This window comes from Haliotis cracherodii, unplaced genomic scaffold, assembly GCF_022045235.1.
Source record: "Haliotis cracherodii isolate W230 unplaced genomic scaffold, xgHalCrac1.p SCAF_8, whole genome shotgun sequence".
Lineage (NCBI taxonomy): Eukaryota > Metazoa > Mollusca > Gastropoda > Lepetellida > Haliotidae > Haliotis > Haliotis cracherodii.
The window spans coordinates 8,209,588-8,220,333 of record NW_027266341.1 but is presented as its reverse complement, the minus strand read 5'-3'; the positions used below and the strand labels follow the sequence as shown (position 1 = coordinate 8,220,333).

The 10,746-nt window shown below is 44.4% G+C and overlaps 1 protein-coding gene across 1 annotated transcript; it reads left to right on the top strand.

Moving 5' to 3' along the window:
- Positions 1-638: 638 nt before the first annotated feature.
- LOC139450348 (probable inactive protein kinase DDB_G0270444) lies at positions 639-2,215 on the top strand. The gene is made up of 3 exons (XM_071232029.1): positions 639-653; positions 1,397-1,702; positions 1,763-2,215. The coding sequence occupies exons 1-3, from the start codon at positions 639-641 to the stop codon at positions 2,213-2,215; spliced, it is 774 nt and encodes a 257-aa protein (XP_071088130.1).
- The last annotated feature ends 8,531 nt before the right edge of the window (positions 2,216-10,746 follow it).

The window sequence follows — 10,746 nt, the reverse complement described above, 5'->3', positions numbered from 1 at the left end:
CTTTGTGGCATATGTCGTTATACCTGTACTCACTGGATTGTCTCTGGTACAAGGATGCAATCCATTAAATATATGTTTAGCATAAGTAATGGCGTAGAATATTTATGAAACACTGATGCCACCATCTCACGCCAGGAACATACGTTCACAGGGCTATGTCATTGTATCTAGCAACGGAGAGCAGTTTGTAACTTCGGAAGAATTACTTATATACGTACGCTTGTGTTTGCTGCGCACACTGTTTTAGGGCATGTGTTTGTGTTTTAGTGTCTAGTTGTGTTGTCTCTGTTGTGAGGCAGTATGGGTTTACTTTATTAGTTAGACAGTACATGTGTTAGAATATTAGATGGTTGTTACAAGAATTAAATAGGATTTAACACATTATTATTGGGGTTTTGTTTTCTTCTTTATATTACCGAAAGATGTATCTTGTTATTCGTAACAGTTGTGGGTCATATAGTATTTGGTAATATTTTGTCAAAGCTGGTAGTTGTATTTTATATTTTGCACAAAGCGGCGTTAAACCCAACTCACCCACTCACTCATATTTTGCATATAACATGGTCGAGCATCCGTATGATTGTATATCTTTACTGAGCATAATCAAACATTCTATTCGTTGTCACTATTAGCACAAAATGATTGACGTTTGGGTATTTTCCACAAAACAAACTATACATTTGTTTCACCACTGCCAACTAAATGTGGGCATGTTTCGGAACAAACCTTTCCTTTAGAATCTCCCCCTCCCCCTTGATTTGATTTACCTACGGATACTAGAAACAAAAGTGGCACCGCTTCATTTGTTTCCAATGGTTTTTTTCAAGTAAACAATTGACTTGCCTTTGCATGTGTTTGTTACGGGTGCCACCGGTTGGGGCATGACACGCGCACCTTTTTGAGTTCATTGATTTGTGCTGAACAAAAGGAGAGGTTCAGGAGAGTGATGCTGGCTAGAGGGCTTGTATGCTAAAGCTGTTAACGCAGGTGCTATGCCCCATGCTGGTACAAAGATTTTAAGGATTTTCTGTTGTTGCACAGCAGAGTTTAAGTCTCTTCGAGGCTACGGAAAATCAGTCAAGCACTCCGTGGCGTGGGCAATGTTGTTAGTGTCCGGGTGTCCCGGCAGGGAGAGGAGGAGGTAGAGGGATAGGTAGGGTAGCGGTAGAGGTAGTGGTAAGGGTAGAGGTAGTGGTAGAGGTAGAGGTAGAGGTGGAGTTGGAGGTGGAGTTGGAGGTGGGGTTGGAGGTGGAGATAGAGGTAGACGTGGATGGAGAGGTAGGGCAGCGGTAGAGGTAGAGGTGGAGGTAGAGGTTGAGGTAGAGGTAGTGTTATGGGTATAGGTAGGGCAGCGGCAGAGGTGAAGGTGGAGGTGGAGGTGGAGGTGGAGGTGTAGGTGAAGGTGGAGGTGGAGGTGAAGGTGGAGGTTGAGGTGAAGGTGGAGGTGGAGGTGGGGGTGGGGGTGGAGGTGAGGGTGGAGGTGGAGGTGGGGGTGGGGGTGGAGGTGAAGGTGGAGGTGAAGCTGAAGGTGGAGGTTGAGGTGAAGGTGGAGGTGAAGGTTGAGGTGAAGGTGGAGGTGAAGGTGAGGGTGAAGGTGGAGGTTGAGGTGGAGGTGAGGGTGGAGGTGGAGGTGAAGGTGGAGGTTGAGGTGAAGGTGAAGGTGGAGGTGGAGGTGAAGGTGGGGGTGGAGGTGGAGGTGAAGGTGGGGGTGGAGGTGGAGGTGAAGGTGGAGGTGGAGGTGGGGGTGGGGGTGGAGGTGAAGGTGAAGGTGGAGGTGGAGGTGAAGGTGGAGGTGGAGGTGGAGGTGGAGGTGAAGGTGGAGGTGGGGTGGAGGTTGAAGGTGGAGTTGGAGGTGGAGGTGAAAGTGGAGGTGGAGGTGGAGGTGAAGGTGGAGGTGGAGGTGGAGGTGGAGGTGAAGGTGGAGGTGGAGGTGGAGGTGAAGGTGGAGGTGGAGGTGGAGGTGGAGGTGGAGGTGGGGGTGAAGGTGGAGGTGGGGTGGAGGTTGAAGGTGGAGTTGGAGGTGGAGGTGAAAGTGGAGGTGGAGGTGGAGGTGGAGGTGAAGGTGGAGGTGGAGGCGAAGGTGAAGGTGAAGGTGGAGGTGGAGGTGAAAGTGGAGGTGGAGGTGAAAGTGGAGGTGAAGGTGGAGGTGGAGGTGGAGGTGAAGGTGGTGGAGTTGGAGTTGGAGGTGGAGTTGGAGGTGAGGGTGGAGGTGTAGGTGAAGGTGAAGGTGTAGGTGGAGGTGGAGGTGAAGGTGGTGGAGGTGGAGGTGGAGTTGGAGTTGGAGGTGGAGTTGGAGGTGCAGTTTGAGAGGGAGATAAAGGTAGACGTGGATGGAGAGGTAGGGCAGCGGTAGAGGTAGAGGTGGAGGTAGAGGTTGAGGTAGAGGTAGTGTTATGGGTATAGGTAGGGCAGCGGCAGAGGTGAAGGTGGAGGTGGAAGTGGAGGTGGAGGTGGAGGTAGAGGTGGAGGTGGAGGTGAGGGTGGAGGTGAAGGTAGAGGTGGAGGTGGAGATGGAGGCGGAGGTGGAGGTGGAGGTAGAGGTAGAGGTAGAGGTAGAGGTGGAGGTGAAGGTGGAGGTGAGGGTGGAGGTGAGGGTGGAGGTGGGGGTGGAGGTGGAGGTGGAGGTGGAGGTAGAGGTGAAGGTAGAGGTGGAGGTAGAGGTGGAGGTGAAGGTAGAGGTGAGGGTGGAGGTGGAGGTGAAGGTGGAGGTGAAGGTGGAGGTGAAGGCGGAGGTATGGGTAGAGGTAGAGGGAGAGGAAGAGGTAGTGGGAGAGGTAGGGTAGGGGTAGAGGTAAGGATAGCGAGAAAGGTATGGGTAGTGGTAGGGTAGTGGTAAAGGTAGAGGTAGAGGCGCTACTGCTCCTATCCAAACTACGAAATGGGTCCCCATTGATATCACAGTGACGATTATGAACATATTCCATGCAGGTGCTGTATGGGTTTGAAAGGGGTTCCAACGGGTTTCCCATTTATTCACAATACACCCCAGTCACATTGACTCGTGTCACTGGGTCTAATCGGAAGGATAATGTTGTCATTGCTGGTGTGTCTACTAGTGCATTATTGGACCCAACCTGCCTCCACTTCACTGTGAGTGAACAGTTTTATAACACTCATTGTGCTCTTGTATTAATGATTGATATTGAATGTGCAGATGGAGCGCGTTTGCCATGATTAGGCCATGTCGAGGTTGGCTTACTGGATCAAGGTATTGCTACTGTAGAATCTGAACTTGTTTGCTGTTGGTTATCCACATTACTAGGTTCAAGCACATGGTGCCGTTGACCAAATGTCTTGCAGCCTCTGATTGATGGGTGTCATTCCACGTACCCAGACAGGCCAAATCATGGCGTCATGGTATGTCAACTTTAAAACCATTGTTTGGGCGTGTAAGAGAACCAGCCAAACCAAACGTTCGGATGAATATTATGTAATTGTTATGTAATTGGGACACGTATCCAAACTACAGTCTGGTTAGCTATACCTACCGATTTCCCACGTGAAGATCCCGGTTAGCATTGGTCTTCAGCAAACCATGTTTGTATCAAGAGGCAACTAACGGAATCGGATGCTCGCTGACTTGTCGATGTATCCTATTTAAGTAGATCGATGTTCATGACGTCAATGACTGGAATGTCAAGTCCAGACTCGAAATTTACCGACCACCCTCATATAACTGGAATATTGCTGAATGCGGCGTTAAACAACAAACAATTGAGTGTCATATCACGGCGTGTCAGCTTAATGAGGGAGGAAAGCCCGAAGTGATGCAGGTCTCAGACGTTTACCCACGAGCACGTATATGGTGCTGACAAACCTAGAAACATAATTGGGGCGAACCGGGATTCGAACCCACAATCATAGGTTTCTGGCGTGCCTAAGGGACGCAACTCTAAACAAACAAACAAACAAACTGAGTTACATTTAGAGCCTTGATAGCAACTGATCTGAACAATCATCATGAACAACGTTGCAACTAAGATATAGAGAATCTCACCAGAGTGTCTTTTGATATCAAATAAACTGAGGGCCAAAAGAAACGTTACCAACATTAACTGCTTTGCCACTTTGAAACAAAGATGCCAACTTGTTCAAAAACAGTAAAGAACACATCTCACGAATACAGCCTTCATGTTCTCTGTCGTTCTTTGCACGTGCTTTGCGGATTTTGGGAGATATTGGTGTTTTCCAGCAATTTTTTAAAACATTCTTTCCCAAATTATATTGCAATTACCGGGTATAAATTACGCACGGATCTGTTCCCTATCATTGGTTGCGATGATTAACACGAACGAACATGCCAAGACTGACCGCTGTCTAGAGGGAGAGAGCCATAGGTTTGCTGCAGATTGGAGCGACACATAGAGAGGTTGGAATGCCATTAACATGAACTGCTCCAAGATGACCATTACCAGACTGGTCGCACGTCTCCGACAGACTGGCAGAACCGCAGACAGACCCGGAGTGGCAGACCAAAGGTCACGACCCCGCAGGATGACTGCTTTTTCCGGGTAATTCATCTGAAGAACAGATTTCTTACTGTGACGTCATCAGCTGCCAACAGCTTAGGACATCAGTCAGCAGACAAACAGTGACCAGACGACTACGACATTATGGTCTCCGGGCTTATCGCCCTTTCAAGGGCATGGCCTTGACCCGTCAACATCGACGTGCCAGATTGACGTGGTGCAGGTAAACTCAGAGATGGCAACAAAGGGAATGGCGGCGAGTGCTGTTTAGTGACGAGAGCAGGTTCCAAATCTTCAAACCTGATGGGCGGACGCGAGTTTATCGACGACGTGGTGAACGTACGGCTCCTTGTTGTGTCCAGGAGGTGGAACCTTACGGGGGCGGAAGTGTGATGGTCTGAGGCGGCATTTGCGGGGACGAGAAGACGGAACTTGTCAGCATCGAAGGCAATCTGACAGCACAACGCTACATTGACAATATCTTACGGCCAGTTGTTCTTCCTTTCATCCAGCGTCAACAATGGACGGTGTTCCAACAAGATAACGTCACACCCCATAAAGCCCGTGTTACTAGAGACTTCCTCAACGCCAACAACGTGACTGTCCTGCCGTGGCCAGCTCGATCACCAGATCTGTCACCCAGAGAACATCTCTGGGACCAGCTGGGGCGTTGTCTTCGGAAACGTCAACATCCTCCCTTCACGAGACAAGCGTTGATCGTTGCCCTCCGTGAGGAATGGAATCGGATACCTGCAGTCGATGTGAGGACGCTTGTCTACTCAGTTCTACGCCCCATTCGAAGATGCATTGCCGCTCATGGAGGTCATATCCCGTATTGAACGGTCTGGGCCGTCGTCACCTTGAAGTTGCAACCAATGTTGTTGATCGAATACTGGACGAATGACCCCTTGTCAAGAAATGTCCCTGTTCGACGTCAAGGACTTTGTTGTTGAATTAGTAAATTGGCATTTATCTGTTCTGAATGATAAATTTCTACAATACAATTGTTATTGCTGCTTCAAATTGTGTTGGTCAAATTTTATCCAAGAAAGATCGTTGGTAATGTTTTTTTTGGCCGTCAGTTTATATCAACACGAGTTGATAAAAGTGCGAAAACTCCCAGGCTTGCCGAGGATTATTTCCACTTTTATCAACGAATGTTGATATATTTGACGTAAAAAGACACGAGTGTGAGATTTTATTTATCATCCAACATCATTCTTCCAACTTTTTCAGTTTGTAGACAGTAATAAGCAGTGTCTTAATTGTAAAAAATACTGCTAACAGCTTCAGTAGCAGAGCCATTAGTGATGTCATTTGATTTTGACGTCATGGTAACCAATGACGTCACAATGGTCCGCAAAGCATTGTGATGTAATTTCATTGCAGCGATATCTGCAGTGTAGATATCGCTTGATCTCACCCAAGCAATATATCCTATGGGAGCCAGTTTTAGATTATAAAGTTGTCATTCCACAAATCATCGAGGGATGAAGAACAAGGTACCTAATACTGCTAAAGAAATGCAATCTAATGTGCGTGCACTAAGAACTGACCTCTCACAGTTCAGCAATGGCATTCCGACATATACTATCCCACCAGGTACGGAGATTCTCATACAAGATTGTGTTATTCTCATACAAGAAAGTGTTATTCTCATACAAGATTGTGGGGGCACGGGTGGCCCAGTCGTCTAAGGCGCCGCGATTCGCTGTGCAGAGTTGCGTCCCATGGACCCACCAGAAACCTATGGTTGTGGGTTCGAATCTCGGTTCACCCCGATTATGTTTCTAGGTTTGTCAGCACCATACTCGTGCTCGTGGGTTTCACCGAAGTGGTAAACGTCTAAGACCTGCATCACTTCGGGCTTTCCTCCCACATTAAGCTGACACGCCGTGATATAACTGGAATAATGTTAAAAGCGTCGTTAAACCCAACTCACTCACTCACTCATACAAGATTGTGTTATTCTCATACAAGATTGTGTTATTCTCATACAAGATTGTGTTATTCTCATACAAGACTGTGTTACAACCAGGATAGTCATTCGTATCCCGATCTGCCTCGGCATGGCCTAAAATTGCATGGATTTAAGTAATTCCACTGAATGAAACTAAATTGAAATTTGAAAGGAGTTCACCTGCATGAGTTGTTAACCTGTGTGACATCCTTGGTGATTTGTGCAGGCGTATATTATACGTATTGGTTAAAGTTAACAAGAATGCACGAAGGTGGTATCCCAAGAAAACATGTTGATGTATTTCGACAACATTGGTCATAATACTTGGGTAACATCTGTTTGTAACATTTTATTTTCGCATGGTTTGGGATTTGTATGGTTAAACCAGTCTCTTGGGTACAATATAGCTTTCATTGGGGTATTTAAAACGTGTCTTGTAAATGAATTTCGTCAAAACTGGATGTCAACTCTCAACAATAGTACCCGATATGTAATGTATAAAGAATATAAAACATATATTAAATTAAGATGTAAATAAAATGTTTTACATTTACGACAGAACGTGGGTAGATGGCAATAGATTGAATCATGTTTACGTATGTTTCCTGTTTGCAATATGTCTGTTGAAGATGAAGATCATTTCGTATTGATCTGTAAACATTATATTGAACTACGTAAAGTTTTATTTGCCAGAATTGTATTGGGAATTTCCAACTATATATAACTTAAAAAAAATGTTGTGTACAACTCAGGATGTTTTATTAAAACGTCTGCAATATTATGTTTATTATGCACACAAAAAAGGACATGACGTCGTAAAATCCATGTAATGTGTTTCACATTGTACTATTGGCATTGCATTTCTTGTATATGGGCCTAAGGCCTACACACAAAACTAATATTGACTATTGACGTTGTCAACCGATCTCGAGGGGTATATATTATGATGTACCCTGTATGTGAGTCTATGTCTGCAAAGGCGAAATAAACATAGGGTACATCACACTTTATGCCCCGAGGGCCTGATAAGTTGCAGACAATCAAGTACAAACGCACGCCCGCACGCCCGCACGCCCGCACACACACACGCACGCACACAGACACATTCACTCAAGCATACACGCGCCCTGTTCAAGCATCGAGGGTCCATTCTTTACATGCAATACAAAATACCAACGTAACACAGAGACAAATAAATTCAGATACCGAAACATTCAAAGCAAACCCATAATATGAGTGTCGTACTTAAAATCAGAACTAAATATTTAACAAAGCTACCAAACAAAGTGTGTTCAGTAGATTTGATAATACATTTCAGTTAGCTGTCAGTTACATTTGCCATTGTTTGGGTCCTTCAAACAATAATTTCTTCAGCTAGCCTTAACAAAGTTGCATGAGAGTTTGTTTCGTTTGGTTGCTGATAAAATATTTACCTTCAACGGTGCTGATGGTAACAAAGGCATCCTTTTAATATTTGTTTCCTTAAGCACAGAGTTAACTGCTAACCATCTCCTTTGCAGCCATGTTAGCGTCAGAATACCAACACGTATACATGCGAGCATCGGCGGTTTCATCAACACGTCAGTTATTCGTCTAGCATAACAGCCACCCAGTCTACGTCAATAAGGTAAGAACATTTTTATTGTTTGTTTTAACAGGAAGACATTTGTAGTCTTATGCGCTGATGCAATTTGGTGTTTGTTCAGTAGCACTAGTCATATAAATACAAATATTTATGGCTCCGTAAGATTGAATAAAAAAATTGTTAAACTGTCATATAAATATTTGTCTCAATCGTCCCTATGTTATGTTAGAGGTATTTGACAGATTATTTTGGGCGGACATATCCAACAATTAAATTTAAGATGTATGTTGGTGTGAGGTATTTATTAACTTTCAATTTTTGGTGTCACTTTTCAAACATCTATTTCTTGTAGACGCGTCTTGCAATGTCAGTTTTGTCATCAAAGTGCCTGCTGTCCATCATACGTTGTGAATTTGGTTTAAACTTGCTTCTGTTCAACCATCCCAAAATGGTTACGATATTGCAGCCTTTCTATGATGTATTTGACTATTGATATCAAGGTAGCCTGAACAACATATTTGTCCCGCTATTTAGCACTAACATCCGGAATGCCAGAAGGGCATATAAGTCACTGCATTTCAACATCAACACCCTGGGTGCAAGAAGGACGTATATATTACTGCAACTGAACACATCCTGTGCAATGAAAGAGCAGCGCATTTAACATAGGTACAGAAGCTCTAATCCTGGGAATGGCCCAGTCGTCTAAGGCGCCGCGAGTTGCGTCCCTTGGGCACGCCAGAAACCTATGATTGTGGGTTCGAATCCCGGTTCGCCTCGATTATGTTTCTAGGTTTGTCAGCACCATACCCGTGCTCGTGGGTTTCACCGAAGTGGTAAACGTCTGAGACCTGCATTAATTCGGTCTTTCCTCCCACATTTAGCTGACACGGCCCGATGTAACTGGAAACCTGTTAAAAGCGGTGTTAAACCCAACTCATTCACTCATTCATTTGCTGTTGTTTTGAACGTTTCCACTGATTAATTAATTTTCTTTTCTTATATCATTTCCTTATTTGTAATGTCTCTGTGTTGACGAAACGAGCGGTAACGTGTATGAGTGGGTAAGTATGGTTTCATGCCGCCTTCACTCGTTGTACTCATGTGGTGATTCGAACCCGGGGCCTTCGGCATGACTAGCAAACGTCTTACCAACATGACTACTCCACCAACGCTTTCTGACTGATGTTTCTTTATTGTTAAATATGGACTGTTTTGTAGTCCAGTAGTTACCTCATTTGCTCGTCTGGCCGCAGACCTGTGTTCGATTCACCACATGGATGCAATGTCTGAAGCCCATTTCTGGTGTCCTCCGCCGTAATATTGCTGGAATAATGCTAAAAGAAGCATAAAACCACACCCACTGTTATTTAACGTCACACTCAGCATTAGTCTAGTTACATGACGACGGCCCCTATGTAGCCGAGTCTGGACCAGACAAACCGGTGATTCATATGACGGGCAACACCCGAGGTAGGCGCTCGCTTCCCTCCCTCCCTCCCTCCCTAACTCACTTACTCACTCACTCACTAATCCTACACAGAAGAACTGGATGTCAAACTATGATTTAAAAGGTGTCTAAGAAGTCTGATCGCAGGATCATATCCGATTAATTATTCACTGACTGGAATATACAAGTAAAGATTCTCAACATGTGGCAACAATTAACTCATTTTGATGTCATGCATGTACGACCAAACATGGACGCCGGCCAACGTTGTCATGCCAACAAACCACCAACGTAAGATGCGACAGCTAGTAGAAAACAGCTGCTCATAGAATCCCTTGTGTCATCGAAGTATCATCATCTATTTCAAGTGTCACAATCATGTCCTGAGTATGAATAATACATTGACGATAGTCAATATGTAATATTGTCAAGCGAAAAAAGAGCAGATTTGCTCTCTCCAATAGTACAGAACTTGGACGATATTCATGTCTATCGGATAGTGTAGGTCGGCCGACATTTACCAGATGAAGAAATATAACACGTTAACAGATAATAAATGACCAATTTCTCAATTATCCACCTAAACAGAATCCAAAAGAAGCTAAATGACGGTACAAAATTAAACGAAAGGATCACTGAAAATCAGTGATGACATCAGGTGTTCGCGTGAAGTGTAAGCGTATCATCCCGTACCGGAAGAACCGCCACTCACACAATTTGCAGCAAAAAGTAAGTGTTTGTCTGACGCTGCACAGTAATAATCCTGCCATGCGACAGCATCTTCCCGTGGCAAGGGAGTTATCTGACTATAAAAATCCATTTTCCACCCTTGCCAAGCCAGGCTGGATTCCTTCAAGTTTGCTCGACCGTACCGCCACCTGTGGCTGTTACGAGTTATGTCCCTTCAATGTCCATCCTATTGACCAAACAAATTCCTCCTCTCAGTTCAGAATATTGAAATACCTTTAATAAATAATTTTGGTTAAAAATATAATGAAATTTGGTATATGTTTAGTTAGTCATGAGACTTATTCTGTGCGTATCGCAAAAATAATTTGTTTTAACAAATTGAAAGATCTTAAATTGTCTCAAACGACATACTAAGCTCCGTAACGAGATTCCTTTTTTGAACTGCCAGACAGTGGAAGCTGAACTTTGGCATTTATGAATTTATGACATCACATGTTGTTCAAAATAATCATTATGATTTTAGGGTTGGTTTTTATTCCTCAGAGTGTATGAAAATATTGGGATATAAATGCTGATAGCAACTTTGTTTAAG